Source organism: Paroedura picta, chromosome 18, assembly GCF_049243985.1.
Source record: "Paroedura picta isolate Pp20150507F chromosome 18, Ppicta_v3.0, whole genome shotgun sequence".
Taxonomy (NCBI): Eukaryota; Metazoa; Chordata; class Lepidosauria; order Squamata; family Gekkonidae; genus Paroedura; species Paroedura picta.
In genome coordinates, this window is record NC_135386.1 from 19,013,073 (window position 1) to 19,037,061 (window position 23,989).

A 23,989-nucleotide genomic window follows, 5' to 3' on the forward strand; every position below is an offset into this window, starting at 1 on the left:
TGGCAGATCAGCGAGTCCGTCTATGATCCACCAGGCCTTCAGGTTTTCCATGGAAACATTTGCAGGCCCCGCCTGGAGTCCATTCCGTGACAGGAGCTGCACAGGGCAGGGAAGCAGCAGCAAGGCAGGGGGCAAAATAACTCCCTGCCAGGCAGCTGTGCAAAGTTATTCCAGCAGCTCCTGTTCTTTGGCAGGTACAACTCCCCCCGCCCCCCCCCCACATACATTAAGGCTCCTGTGATTTGAACCACAAAGGCTGAAATTCAACAGGCATAGCTTTCCCCATTACTACAGCTTCCTGATATGAAGGCTCAAGAGTGGGGAGATCCTTAAACACACACGAGAGAGCACGGCCGTTGGCCCGGTCTGTAATCTAGCCAGCATAGTTTTCAGCTCTGTGCTTCTGGGCTCTCAGGCCCTCTTATCGCCCTCCAAGGCAGCCTGGGAATCTTCTGTGCGGTCCCCCTTCCTCCTCGGAAGCAAGGGGAGGTGCCTGAAACAGAGACAGGAAGGGGGCTGGCTTTAAATACACCCAACCTGGGCAGAGGACATTTGGGCTGGCGGGTTGCAGGCTGCCCGTAGACCAGCAAGATAAGCTATGAGACATGGTCATGATAGCCTGGCAGAAGGCCCCCCTCAAAAAAAACAACAAAAAAGCACGAATTTCCCCCATGTTTTTGCAACAAGGGAGGGGGAGATGTTATTTGGTGTTTGCAGCATCCTCCCCCCCCCCCGCCCTGTACTTTTCCGCATCCTCCTGCTGAGCCGCCAGGTGGCAGAATTGAATGCACCGAACTTCTCCGTCATGCTCCCTGGGGGGTGCAGGGGGGGGGCTGGAACAGGGAAGGTTTGCCTTTTAGCAACAGGGGCACTGCAAAATCTGAAAGGGAGGGGGGAACCCAAAGAAGTGAAGTGATCCCTCAATGCAAGAAGGAGCAGGTTACGTGCCCCCCTGGAGGCATTTAAGATGTCCTCGTCTTCTTCTTCAGTGTTTGTCTGTGACGGAACTGGACAGCCGGGAGGGGGAGAGGCCGAGGTGACATCTGCAGCCAAGCTTGTTCGTGGCAGGAATGGCTTCCTCTTCGTCTCCTTTGGGTCCGGACGTGGTGGCTTGAGAAGGGAGCTCCTGGGTTCAAAACACTGTCCTCCCTCGACAGGCACAGCTGGAGAACATTAGAGAAGGAGCCGGAGGCCAGGCTGGCTCAGGCAAAGCAAGCAGGCGAGTTGCAGGATGACCTTCAGAGCTCATGCCCTGCTCTTTGCTGTCCAGAAAGAGAGTGGAGCGGTCCTCCCTGAACCCTGGACATCCTTGCAAGGGGCCGCAAGGCAGCTGGGAGCGCACAGCCTCCCTCCCAAGAGCCCTGAGGGAGAATAATTGTGGCCAGCAGAGAGCCTTATTAACTCCCCTCCTGGGGCTGCCAAGCTGACGGAAGACCCCCAGGGGCCTGGAACCCCTCAAGGAACACACGTTCGAAGACCTCACAGGGACCAGGACCGATGGCAGTGCCGCGGGAGATCCCCTTTGGAAAAGCCACCTTCCTCAGCTGAAAACCCTCCAGTGTCAGGGCTGGGAAGAATCACAGCACTGTCTGCGCTAGAACTAGACTTCTGCCTCTGAAAGCTGCGCAGAAGCCCCAGCCGCCTTGTGGCATCCGTCAAGGCTTCCGTTGAGCCAGAGGGTCTTGGGGGTTAAGAGCAGAGGCCTCCAATCTGAGGAACCCTGGGTTTCCGTGGGGGTCTCCCATCCAAGCACGAACCAGCACTAACCCACCCTGCCACTCAGTTTATCCCCCCCCCAGCTGGGAATGGGGCTGGTGGGAGTGCGAGTGTCCAGGGGACAGCTGAGCACACCTAGCCGCACCCACATGCCATGCGTGGCCCAGCCTGGTGGGCCGAGAGGAGCTGCTGACAAGCCCTGCCCCTGCGCACGGCTGGCCACAGCCGCCCTCTCCCTGCCTGCCCTGTTCCAGCGCTCTTTCTGGAGAGGCCCTGGGGCCGGGGCAAGTGCCACATCCATCTGCCAGGGTGCTCGTGATGGGCTCATAATAGTCTCTGCTTGCATTCCTCTGTCTGGACGGATTAGCAGCAGGGATGCGTCCCAAATCTCTTCACCGGAGCCCGGCCTTCGCATCGCATCACAAGCGCTCCGGCTTTTGTGTAGAGCTTCGTGGCCGTGAATCATCGTGGAAATTCCTCATTAGCACTTGAGCACACACAGGGAGGGGGGCAAGAACTGCGGAATGATGACTAAGGAGGCACAGACTCAGGTAACGTCTCCATCAGCCAGGGAGAAACTGACCCGGGGGCTTGTGAGGCTCCCGGAAGGGAAGGCGAGATGTCCAGCCGGGGATCCGACCCTTCTGCTCCACTGTGCTCCCCGCAGGCACACTTGTTGCTCAACCAAATTGGCTTCCCCTTCCAGGCCCCCAAACAGCAGCCGTTTATCCTAGCAGCCCACGTAGCATGGTCTGTCTTTCCCCCCCATGGATGACAGTGGCCAAGTGCCAGAGCAAGAGCCACGAGCAGCCGTGAGCCCCACACGTAGCAGCTCCAGGTGTGCTCTGCTAGGGCCCCCTAAGACCTAAAACCAGACTTGCCCCCAAAATGGCGCTCCAGATGCCACCTCCTTCCTTGCAGAACTCCTCCAAAGAGGATGAGGGGAGTGAGGAAGGTGCTCCAAACATGCATTTCAGTGTGGAGATAAATTACGGTGCCTTTCCTGGAAAGCCATCCCAGAGTCCTCCAGCTGAGGTGGGAATGGACCCTTTGCACTCAGAGATGCCAGGGGTTTATGGAACAGCCCAAGGCCCAAACCCAGGGGGGGCACCCCCTCCTTCCAGCAAAGACTGGGAGAGCTGCAGGCCCACGAGAGGGAGGGATCCGTGCTGAAACAAGGGGGAAGTCTGGATGTTTAGATCCCCAAGGGGGATCTGCAGGGCTGCAGTGCCGGGGAACAATGTCTGCAGGGCTGCAGTGCCGGGGAACAATGAGTACACACTGGCCCACAGGCGATGTCCCTTCATCTACACTGGAAGCCATACTAGGAGGGCACAATGAACGCGGGAGACCAACGGGCCCTTGGGGACCTTCCTAGCAGAGGAAGAGGGAAAGGCTGCCTGGAGCAGGAGCAAAGCCCAGGGCAGGAAGAGGGAGCAGAGTGAGATTGGTGCTATGCCCCCCCGTCCCCCCCTCTCTCCCTCCTCCCCTTGCACTGGAGAACTGAGTGGGCTTCACCAACCAAAATGGAGGGGAAAGGGAAAGCCAAGGGAAATGGGGACTTGATGGCAAGCAATGAATGGTAGGGAAGGAATGGTAGGGAAGGCATGGAGGGGGGGCAGGAGCAGCCCCACCCCAACTGGATCAACCCCCCCCACCCCAACTGGATCAACCCCCCCCCCTCCCCCGCACACACACACACACACACACCCCATGCCTCCATCGGCAATCTGCAAGTCTGGTTTCCTGCCTAAAGAGCCGAAGCCGAGGGAACCGTTTCTGCCGGGCTCCACATCGGAGCACTGCCTCTAAAAATATCCTGCATCTCCTCCTCTTGCATCATGGCTTTAAATAGCTTTTCGGATTTCACATTTCAGGAACGTTCGGGCTAAAAAACCTCCTGGCAGCCTCCAAGCCAAAAATAAATGTTACAGGCACAGAAAGCCGGTCTTTCTCCTGCCGCTCGGGAAACGGAGGGCTTCTGCCCAGCAGACGAGGGAGGCCGGCGGAGGGGCCGGGTGGGAGGCGGAAAGCCAGGAGGGCCTTCAGTGCAGGCAAGGGGTCACCTGGCATGGGCGAGCAGCTCCACCCACACACCCAAGGGGCACAGGGATCACCCATGCAGCTGCCTGGCATGTGGGGAAGGCTAGGGTGTCATCACAGGTGACCTGAGAGGGCCCCTCCCGTCTCGCCATGTTCCAGTTGCCTGCTTGTAGGATGTGGGGGGGGGCGGACATGGAGACCCATCCACACTATCCGGAACTCCTGGGAGCAGGGCCTTCTGCGGGGGCCACTCCACACACAGGCAGCATCAGCTGCCTGTACATGAAGACTGGAAGCCACATAATAAATGAATGAATGAATGAATGAATGAATGAATGAATGAATGAATGAATGAAGGAAGGAAGGAAGGAAGGAAGGAAGGAAGGAAGGAAGGAAGGAAGGAATGAATGAATGAATGAATGAATGAATGAATGAATGAATGAATGAATGAATGAATGAATGAATGAATGAATGAATGACGCATGGGCTGCCTCCCTTGTGGCTCCCTCTCTTCTGGCTTTCTGCAAATTGTGCACAGCAGAATTGTGCAGGGGGCTTTTCTGAGCCGGCAGCAAAGTCCCAGGGCATTCAGCCATTCATGGCATTCCCAGGGTCAAAGATTTGGGTCGGGGGTCTGGCGGGCTGCACGTCTTTGGCTGGAGGGAGGACCCTGCTGTGCAGTCTTGCATCCCTTCCTGTGTCATGCTCACGCCTGCGTTTGGCTTCTGTTTTTTGGACTCAGCGCCCTGTCTGCTGAGCACATGGTGCCTTTATTTATTTGTTTAGGAAATGTGCGTGGCCCCTCTTGAGAAGCAGCTTGCGTGTAACCAGGCAGCACCATTAGAACGCGAGCATCACAAAGCAGGTCAAGTTGTGTCTTGTGGTGCCCACAGCGCCACTCCAGCGCCAGAGGCTGCTGCTTGCACAGGTCCGTTGCTGTAGGAGGAGAAAGCGCCGGAGGATGGCAGGGCTTGTCCTCTTGGGCTGCTTTTTAAAATGACAGGCAAAGCCTCTGAGGGGGCAGTTCTGCTGGGCAGCTGACCCACAGCCCCCCACCAGAGGCCTTGTTTGCATACACACACACACACACACACACACACAGATACACACATCTCCAGCCCCCACCTGGAGGTTGGCAGCTCTGCGAGCTGCACCTGCAAAGGCATTCCCCTCTCTCTTGTAGGGAGCTTTGAGCCTCTAGGTGGATCTTGGTGGTAGAGTAAAAGAGTCTCCCCAGACTGGGGGGGGGGGGGTTTCTTTACCCTCCTGAATGATTTGGTGTCGTGTGTGAACCGGTCCGCTGTGCTGGATCCCTGGATCTCCTCTGGCCCCTTTTTTTAAAAAACTGGCCCGTTTCCAGTCCTCCAGCCCAAAAGCTGTTTTGTTGGCCAGTTGCAAAAGGTATTTGCAATTTCCTCTTGGACCAGAAGGATTTGCCCGGCATTTGCATGGAAAGTTGCAGGAGCAGATTTCTCAAAGCTCAACCTAATTGCCAGAAGCGATGTCTGGGAAGTTACCTTTCTTAAGAAATCCAGTGTTGTGTGTGTGCCTCAGCGGGCACCACTAGGCACCAGCACCTTTCCCGCCCACGGTGGGTGGCAGTTGTGGGCGAAGGGAGCCCAGGCCCCCTTCCATGCCTGTTTCCTCCCCACAACGGCTTCTTGCAGTGGAGCCCCAAGAGGGCACCTCAGGAACCACAGTGGGGAGAGGGTGGGGGGGGGACCTTTGGGCAAAGGGGCAGGAGATTCTGGGCAGGGCAGGGCAGGGGGGGCTCTTGGTCAGTGCTGCACTTGTTGAAATAGGCAGCTATGCTTGTGGGACATCAGGTCTCCCTATATTTTGATTAGCCTTTGGCAGTGGGAGAAATTCACAGCCCAGGCTGGAGAGGTGGGGATTCTCAGGCAGCCTTTTTCTGGACCACCCAGTCTGGCTGGGGACCTTCCCTTCTGTTGGGCTTTCCACTCCTTGGCCGTGCAAATATTTCAGATATCAGAGGCTGGCAAAAGCCAGGCAGAGGCATCACTGAGTTCGTATCGGTGAAGAAGGAGGCCAGGCCGACGAGGCCTCTGGGAAGAAGCCAGGCTAATGTGGAGAGAGGGGCATCGTTGCAAGCTGTGTGCAAAAGCCAACCCATCCAGGGCCCAAGACACGTGAGGATCGGGTGCTAGCCTCTGGGAGGGGTCTGGGGAGCTCCTGGAATTGCAGCTCACCTCCAGGCACAGAGATCTGTCCCCCTGTAGCAAATGCGGGACTTGGGTGGCCTTGGGCCCCACTGCGGTCCCGGCCCTTTGTGGAGTTTCCTCCAGGAGTTTCTCAGCCTGCAGCTGGCCAGCCTCAGTCAGCTGCATCCTTCCCTGTCTGCTTGGCCTGGCCGGTGGGCGAGCCACCTGAAAGAGAACCAGCTTGTAAGACACTAGTTTGACCCACACACGCACGCACATGCGCACGCGCACACACACATGCGCACGCACACACACACACACACACACACTACATAATCCCACGGCTGGCCCCTGAATCCAGCTGCTCTGAGGCAAGAGGGCTGCACACTGGAAAGGACTTAACTGAACACGGAACAGCCTTGCACAGGCCACATTCCTCACCTTGTGGCACTGGGTGAAATCAGCTGAGGCAGCAGACAGAATGAGCCACAGAAGCCGCTGGCCTCTGGCCCAGAAAGCACCCCTGAGCACACAGTGCACAGCGCTCACCCCCCTTCACCCTGGCTGCTTCCCGCCCCCATGGGCTTCTGGACCCCCACCCCACCCCACTCCCTGGTCCCTCTCCATCTGCACCCGAGAAACTCTTCCAAACCCACCAGGAGGACACGCGTTGCCTTCACCTTGCTTGCCCCGCAGCACCACAAGGGAGCCCTGGGAACACCCGGAAAGGTCCGAAGGTGGCAACCACAGCCAAGAGTTTTGGCATAGCCGGAAGACGCAGCCGGGGGGGGGGGACTCTTTTGTCCCCGATGGTCTGCGTTCAACTGTTTAGGGCTGGAGAAAACACGTGGGATGAAATTGGGAGACAAAGTTTGGAAGTTTGCACCACAATGTAGATTTTATTTTCTGAGAGAGTGAGCTCCCGGCTCTTGTTCTTGGTTTGCCTTTCCTCCGGATGGTTCAGGCCTTTCTCTCTCCTCGGCCCAGGGGCCCTCGCCCCCTGCCCCAATGCTCTCCCCCTCCCCCTTGCTTTCCAGTTGAAGCAAATGGGGTCTTTGTGGGAGGCAGGCAGGCAGGCAGGCAGCCCTGGGAAGAGGCTGGGGCAGGTTCAGGCAGCCTCTCCTCTCTGCCGCCCTTCCCTTGCCCACCGCATGCCCAAGAGGCAAGTCTCCACCCACTGCCAGGAATGCAGCCTCCCTCCCTCAGCCAGCCAGTTGGGTCTAGCCAGTCAAACTGAGCATGGGGGGGGGGGGGCGGGAGAGCGAATGGCCCAATCCACGGGCACCAAGGAGGGGACTGGAGGGTTATGGAATTTGTGAATGGGCTGATCCTGTTCAGCTGCGGGGAGAGAGAACGGCCTGAAAGAATGCAGACTATTAATGCCACATGACAGCGCCTGGTCCAGCTGTTTCCACAGCTCCCCCCACCCCCGCCCCCACCCCACCCAAGGACCTGCCAGGACATCTGCTGCACGGGATTCCGGCTCACTCACTCACTCACTCACTCACGCAGCTGTGCTGGAGGCGGCCGGTCTCTCCACCTGTTGCCCACCGCCCGGCGAAGATGCTCCGGATGCCTCCGAGGGTGATGTCCAACTTTCTTTCCACCTTCTCCTGCTGCCTTTCGCTTCTTGTGCCTGCCCTTCGAAGACTCCCCATGCCATTCCCATGTCCTTATCACTTTTCCTGCCAGCTTTCGCATCGTAACCGTTGGACGGAGAACTGATAAGGGTGTGGGTATGGCCCGCACAGCCCCGGAGTCTCTGGGTGGGTTTGCCTGGCCTTCGCGAGGGCTTCCTTCCCCTTGCGCACCTGGCCAGGCTTGTGGGAAGGAGAGCCTTCCCCCTTGCATGGGGAAGAGGATGTCCATGGGCAACCAGAGATGCTAAGGTGGCTCTTTGAGCCCTGGCCAGGGGCCACAATCCACTGGCTGTGCTTTCCTGGAGAGGTTTGTGGGGGAAGACTTTCAAAGATGGGGGGAATTGCCTGACTTTTGAAAATGCTACACAAGAGGTGCTGCTGATTATTGGCCCTTCTGACTCTGCCCTGAGTCCCTTGCGATGCTCCTTGGGACAAAACCCGACTGTGGCTGAAATGTTAAACTTTATGGAAGGAAGGTCTTTAAAGGCCCCCCGGTGAGGTCTACTTTGCCCTCAAAAACAGCAGGAAACTTGGAGAGCTCTACTGTGAAATCCCCGGCAGAGTCCTGCAGGCTCTGCCCTTTGACTTTGATGGGTTTAGACTGGAGTAAGTCTGCACAGGATTGCATTGCTTAAGACCCAGAGGGGAGCAGAGAACACTTTTCCCTTCCCAAGACCTGATCCAAATAAAATATGGGTTGACTTTTCTGCTCAGCCCAAAAATTCTTCATTATGCGTCTGTCCAGCTGTCTCCTCAGAGATAAAGGCTAATTTGCCTCTGCCAGAATTAATGTGACTGTTTTCTAACAGGAGATTGATGTGGACTTCAGAAGTTTTATATCTGAATTTTACAAAACGACTAAGGCCTCCAGTTCCATTTATCCACAGAGAATCCTGTTGGCCAGGGGCACCCAAGGAGCGAAGAGGAAGAAGCCCTCTGACCTCTCCTGGGGTTGCCGTGATTCTCTCTTTCCCCAGCAGTTAAGGGTCCTCTTTTCCTCTTGAAGAAGCCAAAGGAAGCTTCTGGATTCTGGCAAGTCCTGGACCCTCCGGGCTCCCCTCCGGGCGGCCGTTAGGGTCCCTGTTGGGTCTGAAACGGCTTCCAAGGTCCCCAGGAGATCTCGGTACATCTCCGCCAGGGATAGGAAAGGACGTCGTCTGCGAGATCCTTTCTGCAGGAGCCTACAGGATAGCCTGAGTGTGTGTGCGTGTGTGTGTTGTGAGGAAGGGGGGTCTTGGCTGCCCCTCCTTTTGCTGCAGGCCCAGCCGTGCTGGCGATGGAGGCCTACTCCTTCTGGCCTGCCTCTGAGGAGAGGAGAGCCCTGTGGCAAGGCTCTGGCTAGGCTGCCTGGGCAAGCAGCAAGGGGAAGGGGAGCCTCCCCGTTGGGTGGGCTGATGGGCTCGGTGGGGAGAGAGAAAGGAAAAGGTCGGCTAGGCAGGGCAGGGCAGGGCAGGGCAGGGCAGGGCAGGGCAGGGCAGGGCAGGGCAGGGCAGGGCGGGGCAAGACAGCCAGCCCACCCCATGCCCCAGAGGTCAGAGACAGGCCAGAGTCTGGCTGTGCCCTGGTGTCACTGAGGCCAGTCTGGTCTCATCTGGTCTGGTCCGGTCTGCCTGGACACAGGAGACCCAGCTGAGGCCACCCCCATCCCTTGTGAGCACTGTGGCTGCCGGAGGGGAAGAGATGGCAGCCCCTGGCCAGGGAGGAAGGGAAGGGGGACCAGGTGTCATCATCCAGGGGGACTGAGCTCTGAATATCAGCTGTGATTCTGGGGGATCCGCAGGTCCCCCCCAGAGACTGGCATTCCCTCCCTGCCTTGAGAGACGGTTAAGTCAATGGTCACCAGGTCCCCTTTGCCCACTGGCCAGGGATGGGGATAGGCCTTCCAGATCCAGGCAGAGCTGGGTGCAGGATGCAGATGGGCACAGGGAAACCCTTTTGACTCAGAGAATGAATCAGATGTGAACTTTGCTGCCAGAGGATGTAGTGATAGACACAGGAATAAACAGGATTAGATAGATGCATGGAGATCATGGTTCTCCAAGCTGCAGAACATGGAGACAACTCAGGGGAAGGCAGGGAGGGAGGTCAGACAGACCCTCCCTGGCCTGACCTGGCAGGGCTCTTCTCAGTAAAGGACCCCTCCCAAACATCAATTCCCTCCCGAGGAACTGGCCTCTCTAGTCTGCAAATGAGCGAGAGTTCTGGAAGTTGCCCAGGTCCCCCCTGCAGGCTGGCATCCCTAGTAAAGCTGCCTGGCAGGGCACATCTCCCAGACCCCCAAGCCCCTCTTGCCCTGCCCGCCTTGGGCCACGAGAGCGCCTGATAAAGTGCGAAGCTGCAGAAGGCCATGAGCCCATGTTTCAAGAAGGGGGGTGAGATATTTGGGGCAGAAAGGCCGATGAAGATGTGCCAAGGGGAACTGTTTTCGGGGCGGGATTCATGGGTGCTCTGAAGAGCCAGGCAGGAGTGGCGGGAGTGTAAAATCAGTGGAGTTCTTTGGCCAAAAAACAGACCCTGGGAACGGCCTGGCTGCTCAGCTCCAGGAGACGCTCCTTGCCACCCCCACTCAGCAAGCGCAGGCTAATCCCCTGCGTGAGACTCCTCGGGTCCTCTCTAAACACGGGGATGGCCTCCATGAGCCCCCGGGGACTGGCCAGGGGCTGTTTTGTTAACCATGAAAAGGGGGCTTATGCTGAGGCGGAGAGCAGCTGAGGCAGCGGAATGGCTGGGGCTCAGGAAAGGCAGCGTCAGCAGCCGGCTCCAGGGGTCAGCCTGGTCTGGGGGGGCAAACAGGGGCTCTCCCTCCCCTCCCCTCCCTCCCCTCCCCGTCCCTTGCTGAGTATGCAGTCTGAAGGCTAAACCCATCCATAGGAAATTCCAGCACGGCCAGAGGACGAGGCAAGCGAGCAGAGACCGGATGTTTCATAAATATCAAAGCAGAGGCCGGAAATTTCAGTCCGCCGGGAGAAATTAAAGAAGGGTGCATCGGTGGTTGTGGGGGGGGGGGTGGTGCTCCACAGGGCCTAGAAGCGGTTCTCCCTGCCTGCCTGCCTGCCAGCCATGCTCTCTCTCCACAGAGCTCCGGATGCTACCCCTTGCACTGTAGCCGGTGTCCCTAGCTCTTCTGACCCTGTGGCACCTCGGGCATCCTGACACCGGGCAGAGCTCTGGCACAAAATGGCTGCTGCAGGAGGCGGAGCCAAGCGTAAAATGTTAGGGAGAAAAGTTATATGTAACTCTTCGACATTTCAGGCAGAAGCTCTGTTTTGACTGGATGCCTTCTTATCTGTGCAACCAATCAGAGGCCTTGCTGGGCAGAAGCCTTATCTAGCCCTGCCCACTTTCTGAAAGTACTTGTCAGGCGCTGTGGCACCCGTGGGCATCAGAGTGAGCACCCCTGTGCTCTAGGGTGGGGAGCCGAGATGCCCTTAGTCCGTGTTCATCGTGGGGTCACGACTGGAAAGCAGGGAGGGGGGCTAGGCAGGCCCTCCCTGGCCTGGCCTTGCAGGGCTCTTCTCAGTGCTTCTCAGCCTCCTTGGCCCCCAGTGACCTCACAGTGGCCTAGAGTTCTGGCGCAAGCCACAGCTGAGTTGCCTTGAAGCCCATTTGCTCTCCTGCTTCCACTTTGGGCCCCGGCCTTCATGCCTGCCATTGAGTGCTTCTGTGCCGCAGCCTGAGAGTGGACGGTGGATGCAGAGCAGCAGGCATCTCCCCCCCCCCCGCAACCTCTGCGGATCGCAGCCGCCTGAAGACAATGGATCTGGAATGCAGAAATGCCGCTTGTTTGCATAACATCTGGGGGGGGGGAATAAGCAGAGGATCATCTCACTGCCACTCCCATTAAAGAAACCAGACAGCTCAGCTGGCCAGTCCTCCATGGGAGCTGAGACTGGAATTCCTCCCCACGGCTGACTCAGCCCTCCTGGCCACCTGCACCCCGGCCATGCGGGGCGGCGGCTCTCCCTTCACACGCAGGCCTCCGCCTGGGCTGGCCCTCTGGTGCCCTCTGGTGCCCTCTGCCTTCTGGAAACCCTCACGCTCTGCTCCTGATGATCCTGTCGGACAGACCGGGAGACTTTGCCGAAGGGGGCAGGCAGAGACACCTCTAGGCTCAGCCCATCCAGCAAAGTGCTCTCTCTCTCTCTCTCTCTTAGACCCACCTACTCTACTCCCCAAAGGATAAAAGAGGAAGGGGAGAGACTTGGATAGGCTTGCTAACTTACACAAAATGCAAATGACACATCATAGACCCTGAAGAAAGTACAGAAATGGATTCCCAGTGTTACCCTGGATCAGTCGAGCTCCTACCATTGGAGGATGGGCCACTAGAGCTCAGCCAGCGCCCCCTCCCCCCATTAGGCTAAGAAAACCACAGGTGACTAAGAGGCACAGCTGATTCGGTGGGGAGGAGGACACTTCTTGTTCCAGGTGTGATGGGCGTGCAACAGAATCAGACAGGTATTTGAAACAGGAATTGACATTCTTTAGATTTTTGAGCTCCTGTTGCAAAATTAGGTTGTGCTGGGTCCACACAAGAGGTGCCATCCTGGCCCCTGGCTAGTATCCACATGACACTGGATGGAAAGTTTGATTCAGGTTGCAAAATCCCAGCTGGATTCTTGATTCACCGTATTCTTTCAAAAAGTTAGAGGGGGGGGGCAGATGCTCCATTGCACAAGCATTCCTGTGAGCAGATGAAGATAACTGTAGGGAAACCCGTTCCATTCTCCGTAGTTGTAAGTTCTGTTCTCATTTGTGTTTTGCATCTTTCAATGACAAAATTGAAGCTTTGTGTTCAATCAGCAGCAAAAACAATCTATTGAGAGCCATCAAAAGCAAATGCTGCCTCATAAGTTTAGGGAAGGAGTCATAAGCCCACAGCCACCAACACCACCCCAACACCACCCCCAATGTGACTGGGTGGCTCTTCCTGCCTGATGCCTGAGATGCCCACCCCTCACCCTGGCTCCAGAGTCTCTCCAAGCAGCCCACAGAGGCCCAGGAAGGAAGGAAGGAAGGAAGGAAGGAAGGAAGGAAGGAAGGAAGGAAGGAAGGAAGGAAGGAAGGAAGGAAGGAAGGAAGGAAGGAAGGAAGGTGCATTTCCCATCCGGGGGCTGGTCTTTGCAGTGAAGGCCTTCATGAGATTCTAAATCATTTGCATGCTTAGTAATCCACATATTCTTCCGTTGTTTCATAATCTGTGTAAGGTTCAGTCGTTGGTCAGATGTTGTAACAAGTTTCCAAGATGGTTCTTAACAAGATAGCTCATTAGTGTGATGGAAGAAATAGCAAATTTATTACTTTTTAATTACTGGCAGCTCTAAATGTAGCCGGAAAACATCCTTAGAGTAGCGACTGTCAAGATGTAGCCTAGAACACCCTCAAAAATTAGCTTGTGTTGACCAGTGTCTAGGCCGGATCCCTCTGGCCCCCTGGTCTCCTCCCCCATGAAATGAGTGGGAGGGGGCTGCACACTGGCCCAGGACTCGTTGCCGGCCTGGCCTGGCCTGGCCTCTCTCGGGGAAGGGGCTTCCTTCATCCTTTGCCAGCCCTTTGGCAGGGCTCCCTGAGCTCCTTCAGCCGACAGTCCTCCCCAGGTTGGCAGCGGGGGTTATCTCTGGCAGGTTTGCCCTGGCTGCCCTGCTCCACTCCTCAGGCAGTGGCCACGAATGCCCCCTCTCCACGGAGGCCTCCCTCCTGCCACGAAAGGGACTACATAGAGTCTTCTTTCGGGATTCAGAGGCCCCGGTGTACGGGCGGGGGGCGGGCTCGCCATGTCCACTTGAGCAGGGGTCGGGTTCCTGGGCGTTGAAACACCCCCCTCTGGTGGCGGAGAGAGGGCATGGCGGCCAGCCTCCTGGCTGTGTGCCGTCCCCGCAAGGCACGGCTGCCGTCCTTCCCAGAACTTCACTCGGGGACAGGAGGGGCCTGGGTGGGGTATTGCCCTCGGCCCCGCCTCCCAAAGCAGCCGCCTTCTCCCGGTGAACCGACCTCTGTCCCCTGGAGATCACTTGTAATAGCGGGAAATCTCCAGGCCCCACCAGGAGGTTTCAGAAAGAAGTTGTGTATCTTTGTTATCAGATCAAGAGGATTTTTTTTTTGGGGGGGGGCTGCCCTGGGCCTGAGAGGCCTCTTCCTCCTTTTTCTCCCTCCCCGCCCGCCCCCTCGCCAGTCCAGCCCTGTGCCTCCGCTCACCCCCATGGGACTTTGCCCGGCCAACACCCTGCGTGCAAAATATCTTCTTGATAATCTCCCAAAGGAATTCCCATCCTTGAACTTTGGCAGCCTCATCGTTATTTTTGCTTTCTCTCCTTTGGGGAGGGGCTCGGGGGGGGGGATGGCAACCACACTTTCACACTTACCATGTTAGAATTTATGTTTACATATTTTTTGTTATGATACACCAATCCCCCCCCCAAAAAAACCCCTCTACTGCAGTGGTCCCCAACCTTTTTATCACCGGGGACCACTCAATGCCGGGGACCCCTCAACGCCTTTTACTGAGGCCCGGGGGGGGGGTAGTTTACTCCTCTACTCTCAACCACTGCCCTAACGCTCTCTGATCACTATGGTAATGTTTAAACATCCCTTCAAAATAAGATACAGACACGCCACAACAATGAAGTGTGTTGTAAAGGGCTGGGGGGGATGAAGTAAAGGGGGGGGGAGAAGGCGTCCTTTGGTGCCCACCTCCAATTAGTTGAAGGACCACATGTGGTCCGCAGCCCACAGGTTGGGGATCACTACTATACTGTGTTTTGTTAATACCAGATTCGAATGAGTAGCCGTGTTGGTCTGAAGTAGCACAATAAAATCAGAGTCCAGTCAGGCACCTTTAAGACCAACAAAGATTTATTCAGGGCATGAGCTTTCGAATGCAAGCACTCAGTAGCACTCTTAAAGCACTCTTAAAGGTGTTACTGGACTCTGATGTTATTGTTAAGACCAGTTTGCCAACTCCAATCACGAACATGCCTGGATCTTTGGGGACAGAGGGTGGAGTTGGGGGTGGGAGAAGCTGGGGGGGGCAGAGAGCTCCCCCTTTCTCACAGGGTGACTCTTGGAGATGGGGAAGGGATTCTTGTTAGGCCCTCAAGCCCCCTGGCCGATGGGGGGCTCCTGCTGCTTCCCTTTGCATTGCAAGCGGTGTGGGGGGGGAGCATGGAGGTGAGATAACAGGAGGATCTTGCCCTCCCCTTCCTCCCCCCCTCCCCGGTTGGCTCACTGGGTGTGCTATGTGCCTCCAAGGGGCTGTGTTCATGTTTGTGGTGTGTGCTGAATTGTGTAGTTTGTGCAGAAGAGGGTTCCTGGGGGTGCGGGTGCATGCCCCTCCTACGGCACAAAGCCTGTGGCAGCCCATTCAGAACAGAGGCTGCTCCCTCCTGCAGGAAGCAGCTTTTATTTGCCTTTGGGGGGGGGGTTGGGGCACCAGAACTGGGATATCAGGCCAGGCTGGTGCCCTGGCAACGGGCACCGTGCCATCGTCCTTGTGCACAACACAGGCTGGAAGCCAGGCAGGGCTCTCTGACACTGCCCACCCACCAATGGCTTGAGCACTTATGCTCAGGGCAGGACTGAAGAAAGGAGGTGCCATCGTGGCTCTGGGGCACAGCCGTGTCCCGGAAGAGAGCAGAAGCAGCTCCCCATGAGCTGAGCTTGGAAGGAGCACAACAGGGGCATCCCATCTGCCACCCGGGGAGGGTCTTCATACATTCGACGGGGACGGGGCGGGGGGCGGGGGGCTGCCTTTGATGGCCTCTGGGAGTTCTGCTAGATCCTGTCGTGCCAGAACAGCAGGCTAAAAGCTGCATCTCTTCTGCATATGCCCCAAATTGCTCTTCCTTCTTGAAGCCAGCCAGCCTGGCCATTCTGAGCCAACTGAGAGGCTAGACTACTGTAGTACTGTATTCAGGACTGCCCTTGGAGGCCATGCAGCCATCTCAGTGACTCCAGCTGGAGAAGGCTCCCAGTTTCCTTAGGCTGGCAGCGTCTGACTCCCATGTTGCAGGCTTTCCATAAGCTGCCGGTTTGTTGGTGGCTCAAGGAGCTACTGCCCTGGGAACCAGGGAACCAGGAAGAGCTGCTTCCACAGAGAACTTCCACCCTCTGCAGCTGCCTTGGTGTCTCCTCTGCATTCACACACACTGTGATGCAACCGGACACCCACTCAGCCAGACACTGGAGTTTTCGAAAACCCCGATCTGCTCCAGCCTTGCATTTGCGTCCACCCCCTGTTTGCCCTCCTCCCGCTGGCCCTTCATCCTTCCGCCTTCTCTGCCGCTCCCACCTTCCACCTGGACAGGTGGGGAAGGGAACCTTTTCAGGACACTGGTGAGGAGTTTTATGCTGTTCTACTTTCTTTTGTTCCATTCTGTTTTGTTCTTTTGCTCCCCCTCCCACTGCTCGGCCCCAATGGCCTGTCTGAGCAGCCTGCTCATGCCCCTCCCCACCCCTCAGCTTCCCTGTCCCATGGGCCCACTCTGCTGGAACAGGAGAGGCCATGCTGACCTGGGGGAGCAGCCGCTTACCAAGGGCATGGCTCTCCACAGCAGCAGCTGCCCACAAATAGGGGGCACGGTAGTCCCTTCCAGCCGGGACCCCCCTTCTAGGAGGGGGCAGCTGGGAAGGGGAGGGCAGCAGAGGAGAGAGCAGAGTGCCCCCCCCAACTGCCCCACAGCACAGCCAGTGTCCTGCTCCCCAATGCACCCCCAGGGACAGAAAGGAAGAGTCGGCATTACTCCGAAGGGCCTGGTCCTGGAAGCTACCCCCCCCCAATAAAACACACAGGCCCTTGCCAGTGGGACCAAGGGGAGAGGGATCAGCCCAGGGGCATGGAGAACTGCCCTGGCACTTTTCTGCCCAAAGGACACAAGACACTGAATCCCTCACCAAGGCCAGGGGCACGGCTGGCTGGCAGCTGTGGCCTTGTTGGTGGCACACAGGTGAGCGGGTACTGCATGAGCCACACACTGAGGCTGCTGAAACCCCCCTCCCATCTCACTCACTCACTGAGGGGGGGGGGCTCAGACTGCCAGGGAGCAACGGCCCTCCCCAGCACACAGGAGAAATTAAAATGCCCCTTCCAACATCCCTTTTTGGACATGCGTCTTTATTGGTGTGCTGTGCTCCCCAGCACTGGACTCCGTTGCTGCCACACACCTAGGCCAGGTACCCCTTGGACCTCCACCCTCAATGACAGGAGGACTCTGCCTTTGATCCCACCCCACCCCAGTGTGGATGCCTCTTCAGCTGCAGGGCTTGAGCTATGCCCCGTTTTCTCCGATGCCAGGAGGAGGGCCCTGGCTGGGCACGACCTGAGTTGAGGCAGCCTCACAGACTCCGGGGGGCTTGGCTGCTCCGCGCCTGAGACCAGTGGTGGACATGGAGCTGTGGAAGGAGCCAGTGGGCTGGGAGGAGGGCTGAGGGAGGGGTCCCCCTCTGCAGCAGCCCCACAGCCTCTGGGGCCGGGGCCCGGCCAAGAGGCCGTAGAGGAGGGGATCCAAGCAGGCGTTCAGCAGCCCGAAGGTGAAGAGCAGATGGGCTAGCGAATGGGGCACAGAGCCCTCCATGGCCACCGGCCAGAACCAGTACCAGAGGCCCAGCAAGTAGTAGGGAGTCCAGCAGACGACAAAGGAGCCCACAATGGCCACGCTGAGGCGTAGCATGCGCACCCGAGCCCGTGGGATGGGATTGCACGAGCGACGCAGGGGCATAGAGCCTGGAGTAGAGGCTGCGAGGACAGAAGGGTGGAGGGAGCGGGGTCAGGAGGGCAGCAGAAGGGCTGGGGACTCAGCCAGCATGCCCCAAGCCTCCCACCCCGCCTGGGGCCTGCATCGCACTTGCTGCCCTCCCCACTCCCAAGGCAGGCCAGAGACCCTCCCCAAGGGCCTGCTCAGGGACTCACCGTGGCCGGGGGATCCTTTGGAGGGGGAGATCTGCAACAGGATGTGGGTGTAGCAGGAGACCATGACCAGCAGGGGGAGCAGGAAGAGGCCGGAGAAGGTGAGCATGTTGTAGGCCGCCTCGTGGCTGCGCCGGGCGAAGGAGCCCCGCGTGGAACACTGGGTGAAGCCGGGTGGGGAGCCCACGGTGACCGTGTGGAAGAGGAAGAGCTGTGGCAACAGGTGGGGGGGGGGGAGAGAAGAAAGAGAAAAGCTGGCCCTCCCCCCAGCCCCCAGCCCCAGGGCCCTGCAGGGTTTCCAGCCCTCTTTGCCCCTGAGGGAGGACTCCCCCCCCCTACCCCGGCCCCTGCGCTGGGTACCTGTGGCACGGAGAGCCCCGCGCTGAGGAGCCACGCGGCTGGCAGGGAGAGCCGGCTCCTGCGCCCAGCCTCCGCCAGGGCCAGCGGTCGCACGACAGCGGCGTGGCGGTCGAGGCTGATGAGGGCGGTGAGGAAGGCGGAGGCATACATGGCCACGAGCCTGAGGAACATGAGCAGGCGGCAGGCCACGTCCCCCGCCCGCCACTGCACCGTGAGGTTCCAGGCGGCGTCCAGCGGCATCACGACCAGCGCCACCAGCAGGTCTGCCGCCGCCAGGTGCAGGAGCAGCACCCGGGCGTGCGAGCGCCGCCCCCCCTTCCTGCCCACACCGGCCCACAGGACGGCCGCGTTGCAAAGGGTCGAGACCCCGCAGAGCAGCAGGGTGAGGAGCACGCGGGCCAGGGACGCGGCGGAGAAGGTGGGCAGCAGTAATCCCTCCGCCTGGCTGCCGTTGATGGGGGAGAGGCTCCCGCGGGGCCCGGGGCCCTCGGCCAGGCTGGCATTCGCCTCGGGGACCATCACGGGAGAGCCAGGGCCGAGGGCCGTCTCCTGAGGGCAAGGGCAGGACACTGCTGGGCTCCAGCCCAGGGCAGCCGCCGTGCAGGGGGAAGGGCCCCCCTCCCCTGAGCTCCCCCCCCCTCCCAGGGACCCGCCCTGCCTCACTGCCCACCCGTCTCAGGAGCAGCCAGCCGTGCCAGCGGCCATGGCCACGGCTGCCCCCGCCCTCCCCCTGCCCTCGGCTCTGCCGCGTGGGCGCGAAGGCCGCTGCTGGGGCACCTGCTTGGCGGAGCGATGCCCTTGGCGGAGGCGAGGCGAGCTGGCCCGGAGTCCCGCGGCCTCCCAGTCGCGCAAGAGCCGCTCCCCCTCCTGCCCGAGGGGGCCACACGCGGCCCAGGGAAGAGGCTCTCGAGAGCGGCCGGGCTTTGGAAAGCGGCGGCCCCGAGTGCGCCGGGCCTCTCCGGAGCGAGCGGCTCTTCTCCCCGACGCCTCCAGAGCTCACCCCTCCCTTACAAATGCACCTCCCCGCTGCTCCCCTCTCGGCGTCCCCTTCCCGTCCCCGGGAGAAGCCCTGAGAGTTTCCGCCCGTCTCCCGGAGCCCCGCGGAGAGTGCTGGCCGGAAGGCCCCGCTGGCCAGGAGCGGGCCCTGGGTCCGGACGACCTGCCTTCGGCCAGGCCCCTCCTCCCGACCCCCCTGGGGAAGAAGCCGCTCTCGGGCTGGCAGAGGCCTTGGTCACTACCCCTCCCGTGGGGGCTCGTTTCACTGATTTAGCACATTTCCCTTATTTTTTGGCCTCCAAGATGCAGGAGATTAAATTGGGGAAAGGTGGAATAAAAATAAATCTGCCATAAAAAAGGTAAACGTTGAAATGAGAAAACAGCATTGGCGGGGTTCGGAGTCCTCCGGTGGGCGGCAGGTCAGGAGGTCAGAACATTTTCACATTCAAAACACCCAACTCTTGAATAATTTATTGTCATCAAACATTTTATAGCACATAAATTACCCACAAGGAAACCCTCGAAGCAGGCTGCACAGGGACTGGCTTTCTTTGAGGGAAACGATGGCGTCGTCCCCAAGGCGACCAAGCATCCCAAAGCGGAAACGGTTCACATGAGGGTCCCCCGTGTTGGAACAGGCAATTGTCTGCACCCCGAAGGCCCCTCCTCGTCTATGAGGGAAACTGCAGGAAGTTCGGTGAGAAGAAGGTTCTTCCCTGGCGCGCTGAAGGCTCCCCTGCATCCCAACCCTCCTCCCAGGCAGAACTTCCCCGACCGTCGCTCAAGCCGTGGAAGCAAAACCAAGACACCCCCCCTCCCATCTGCCCAGCGGGGCTTCTCTCCGGCCGCTATTCCTCCTTCTGTCCTCACAACGGCCCTGCGAGGTAGGCAGGGCGGAGGGTGGATCTGACGGCGGGTGGCGCAGAGCCTCCCCGCCTTCTCGCCTGGACGCGGCACGGGTGGCCCACACATCCACAGCGCCCCTCTGGCTGGGAACGGCGGGAACACGCAGTGGAGGCGGAACAGCTTCGCTCGACGGGGCGCCCCTCGGATGCTGTCCAGCCTCCGTCCTTGCTCAGCGCGGCCAGCCAAGCCAGGGCTTCGGACGTGCCCCCGGCGACCGGGGGAAGCGGGGAGGATCGGCGGCCGGGAAAGGAGTCTCTGACCGATGCGCTTCCAGGAGTCCCGTAGGGGGCCGATCCAGGGGGCGCCTGCGGGGCTCGGGGCCGACGGTCTCCCGACGGGGGCGGGAGAGCTGGCTGTTCTGGCGGCCCCGGCTCCAGGCGGCTCCGCAGCGCGCAGCAGTAAGGTCAGTCCTGGGCGTCGGGCGGGAGGAAGCTCTCCAGAAAGGATAAGAGCTCGGCGGGAAGGTCCTGCGGGAAGGAGAGAAGGAGACGTGAGACCTGAGCGCTTGGCTCGGCGGGGCCCGGGGCCGGGAGGGGGGCGCAGGAGCCTCCGGAGCAGAGAGGGGCAGCCGGGGCCGTCGAGGAAAGGCGTACCTGGGCGGAGAAGTCCACCTGCGGGGGTTCGGCCGGGGCTGGCGTCGCTCTGCTACCAGCGCGCTCCTCAGCGTGCGCCCCGACGGCGCCGGGGGAGGCGGTCAGCCAGACGGTTGCTGCGTCCGTGGCAGGGCTCGGGTCCAGGCCGGCGGAGGAGGCGGCGGGTGGCTGGAGGCCGTGGTGGGGCGAGGGCCGGGCGGGCGGCTCGGGCAGGGCGCAGCCGAGGGCGGCCGGGCAGAGCTGGCAGCGTCGAGCGCGGGCGGCGCCCCGCCAGGCCAGCAGCTCGTGGCTGAGGCCCAGCAGGTCGGAGAGGTGGGCGATGTAGCGGATGGTGAGGCGCAGCGTCTCGATCTTGGTGAGGTTCTGCCCGGCGGGCGCCACCGAGGGCGGCAGGAAGCGGCGCAGCGTGTGCAGGGCCCGGGCCAGCCGCCTCATGCGCAGCTTCTCGCGCTGGCTGGCGCTCTGCCGCTGCCCGTCGCCCAGACGCCCCCGACGGCCGCCCTTGGGCCGCGGTGGGGCGGCGGCGGCAGCGGCGGCCGGGCGCGATGGGGCGTAGACGGGTGAGAGGCTGCCTGCGCCGGACTCTGGCGAGGAGGCGGGCGAGACGCAGCTGGGCACCGGCGGAGGGCCCCGGGGCGACGGCCAGTCCCACACCTGCGGCGACGGCGACCAGAAGGCGGGCAGGCACTCGAGGGCCACGCTGGTGGCGGGCGCCGGAGGGAAGCTGCTGTCCATGGCGCCGGGCTCCGGGCTTTGGGCTGGGAGGCCAGAGGGCCGCGGTGATTTTTATGCAGGCCCAGGTGTGAATTGGCACCTCGGCCGGCCGGGGCACATCAAAGCCTGGCCGGCTTGACAGGGCACCTAGGCGGAGCTCCCCCCCCCCACGCCCCAGGGAAGCCCCCCTCCTTTTTGCCTCCTACCAGGGAGGGGGGCCCTGCAGTGGGAGGGGGGACCCCACTCCCCTCTTGTCTGCCATCCCAAGAATGCCTCACTTCAGGACAGGGCCCAAGAGTGGCTTCCTTCCTTCCCCCCCCCCCACCCCCCGCCTTGAGATGCCAGCTGAGGGCACTGCCCTGTCTCCTGGTGCTCCTCCATTGCACCAGTTTAGCCCTTGCAGGGCTCCTCCTGCCACCCCGCTCTCCTGGCCAAGGCACACCCTGGGTGGGGGGCAGGCAGCCCTTCCAGAGGTGCTCCCTGGCCTCGGGGCTCTGCACTCCCTCTCTACCAACCGGGCTGCTTTGGTCATGTGCAGGGGGTAAGCTCTGAAAGGCAATCTTGAGGAGTGATTTTCCCATCACAGGTAAAACGCACTTGTGTCAGCGTACCTGTCAGGTGATCCTATTGGCCAGAGCTCTGTCTTCGTGAGGGTCCTAAAGCAGATCTTGGCTGCTAGAGCATAATGCTCTTTGGGGGCACGGTGGGAGAAAATTACACACACACACACACCCCTTGGAGAACGGCCAGGACACATGACAGTCCGTCGGGGCAACGCCAGGTCTTGGCATTATGTGAATGGCCCTGAGCAAGTGAGGAAATCTTTGGTTTCTCAGGCATCCAGGGAGAGGTCAGCCACTGGAGGGGTCTGCTGGGTCCCCCCCCCACCAGAAGCCCTGCCCGACTCCCCCATAGCAGCAACCACATTGCTCCACGTCTTTGCTCCCTGGTCTTCCCAGACCCAGTTGGGGCCAGGGGAAACTGCCTGTCCTGTGGCAGCCCCCCACTTGGTAGCCCACCTCCTCAAATGCCACTGTTAGACTGGTTGATGCTGCAAGCAGCCAGGCTGTGGGCCTCTCTCTCATGCCCTGGGCACATGGCGCCCCCAACGCCAGGGTACATGACCAGGAAACAAAGTGTGCTTTTTATTCATATAAAAATTTGGCAGAGCTGCTGAAACTCCCCTGACGAGTCCATGGGGGTCCCAGCCCTGGCTCAAGAGTGTTCCCTCCACACAGGTGCAGCCGTGCCCAGGGCAGGGCCTACCAGATGGAGCGGGGCCCTTCCCAATCCCTCCGCAGCACAACTCATGCGTCCAGGGAGGGCGTTGCCAGGAGGAGCACGAAGCCTCTCCCCCCCCCTCCCATTTCCCACAGGAGGCTGGCTGGGAAGGCAGAGTGTGAAACAGCTGGGGGCAGGGAGGCGGCGGAGGCTTTCCCAGGCCAGCACGGAGGGCCCTTGACACCACGGGTGCAAAGGTTGCTGGGGAAACACAGCAGCACCCTCAGGCTTGGGAAAGGGAACCCTCTGGGAAGAAGCAGCAGAGGGAGCTCCCAAAATAAGGATGGGTGAGTGGCTGGGTGTGTGCGTAGGCGGCAGAGCAATGCAAGAGAAGGCTCTGCATGAGAACACCATGGACAGTGGAAAAGCTTGGCCACTGCTGGCCATGTTCCCCTGTGGCTTGTAGCCCCACAGCCTGTCCAGCCACCACCCTGGCCTATGCTCTTGGCTGATCCTCATGGACAGCAAGCTGCTTGGGCCTCTGCCCCTGGCTCTGCCTTGTGCCCCCCTCCCCCTCCCCCATGGCCTTCTTTGCCCTTCACACCCCCCCCCCCCCGCCATCTCATTAGGCCCCGGCCCAGTCATGAGGTCTGCCCAGGGAGCCTCACACCTCTGCCCCGCTGCTCTGCCCGTGTTTAGACAAGTGCTACCTGTGGGGCTCCCAAGCAGCCTGGCTGTTGCCTTGGGGAAAGTGGGCACACGTTGGGGGCTGCCAGCTGGAGGGGGGCAGAGGGGCTGGGAACCCCCCATGCTCAGCATCGGTTCCAGTTGGGGTGGAGGCAAGCCACAGGTCATGTGAGGAGCAAGGTCTGCTGGGACAGTGCCCCCTGACTCCTGGCAGGACCTGCTTCCGTATTAAATAGAGGTTGAATTTCCCAATTTGGATTTTCATGATATTTACATTTAAAGGATTGAAAGAAAATTTCCATTTGAAAACGGGACATATCTAGAAACCATTCTGGTTGGATCCTACATGATATTAAACAAACAAGAACGAAGAACCCTGTACTTAATTTTATTCTAGTAACATCAGTAGTAGCCATGGGATAGGTTGTTTTCTTTCTCTCCTAGTAGGACCTGCAAACCGAATCCAGCCTGGTGCTGCCCGAACCCCAGCTCTCCTAGAGGCCCTAGGCCGCTCCAGTGAACTGGCTGGCATTTTGATGGGCCTGGCTGAGCCCCGTCTCAAGGGTCTTCCTCCCCCTGTCTCCCCTGCAGGCTTTCGAACTCTGCTGCTGCAGCGCTAAAGGGCCAGAGCCGAGGCCTCCTTCCTGCTTGGGGAATGGGGAAGGGATGCTTCAGACAATCCTGGAGGGTGCGTTTGGGGCCACTAGAACCAACCTGTGGTGCATTCAAATGGTGCTTCTTCCTCACCTCCTGTGCTCCACCTGCCTGGCTCTCCCCTGCTGCCTGTTTGCCCTGCAGCATCCCTGGTACCCTCCAGCCCCTTTGCCAGCAAAAGGCGACAGTTTCCGAGGGGCCCTTTGCCTGAAGACAGCCAGGAGGGTGTGCTTGGGGGGCTGCCTCCCTTGCAGGAGCACCCAAGCCTTCCTTCCCTGCCAGGAAGCTGCCCAGGGGACTGCCCAGGGGAACTTGGATCCCCAAGCAAGGCTGCCTGGTTTCCTTTGCTGCTCCGCCATGCTCAGCACAAGGGCCAGTGGCAGGCTGGAGGCTGAG

The 23,989-nt window shown here is 59.8% G+C and overlaps 2 protein-coding genes across 2 annotated transcripts; both read right to left on the reverse strand.

The window, feature by feature from the left end:
- Positions 1-16,646: 16,646 nt before the first annotated feature.
- LOC143827768 (gonadotropin-releasing hormone II receptor-like) lies at positions 16,647-18,361 on the reverse strand. The gene is made up of 3 exons (XM_077317641.1): positions 17,823-18,361; positions 17,466-17,673; positions 16,647-17,291 (listed from the first exon to the last, which is right to left on the reverse strand). Exons 1-3 carry the CDS (start codon positions 18,339-18,341, stop codon positions 16,825-16,827), a joined length of 1,194 nt encoding a protein of 397 aa, XP_077173756.1. The 5' UTR covers positions 18,342-18,361; the 3' UTR covers positions 16,647-16,824.
- Positions 18,362-19,828: 1,467 nt separating this feature from the next.
- On the reverse strand, positions 19,829-21,052 carry LOC143828048 (mesoderm posterior protein 2-like). Its single transcript, XM_077318222.1, has 2 exons — positions 20,318-21,052; positions 19,829-20,191 (listed from the first exon to the last, which is right to left on the reverse strand). Exons 1-2 carry the CDS (start codon positions 21,050-21,052, stop codon positions 20,129-20,131), a joined length of 798 nt encoding a protein of 265 aa, XP_077174337.1. The 3' UTR covers positions 19,829-20,128.
- Between the last annotated feature and the right edge of the window lie 2,937 nt (positions 21,053-23,989).

Coding starts and splice junctions, on each gene's coding strand:
- LOC143827768 (XM_077317641.1), bottom strand. CDS start 18,341: ATGGTCCCCGAGGCGAATGCCAGCCTGGCCGAGGGCCCCGGGCCCCGC. Junction 17,674..17,822: donor CGGGGCTCTCCGTGCCACAG/GTACCCAGCGCA, acceptor CTGTTGCCACAG/CTCTTCCTCTTCCACACGGT. Junction 17,292..17,465: donor CAAAGGATCCCCCGGCCACG/GTGAGTCCCTGA, acceptor CTGTCCTCGCAG/CCTCTACTCCAGGCTCTATG.
- LOC143828048 (XM_077318222.1), bottom strand. CDS start 21,052: ATGGACAGCAGCTTCCCTCCGGCGCCCGCCACCAGCGTGGCCCTCGAG. Junction 20,192..20,317: donor AGGTGGACTTCTCCGCCCAG/GTACGCCTTTCC, acceptor TCCTTCCCGCAG/GACCTTCCCGCCGAGCTCTT.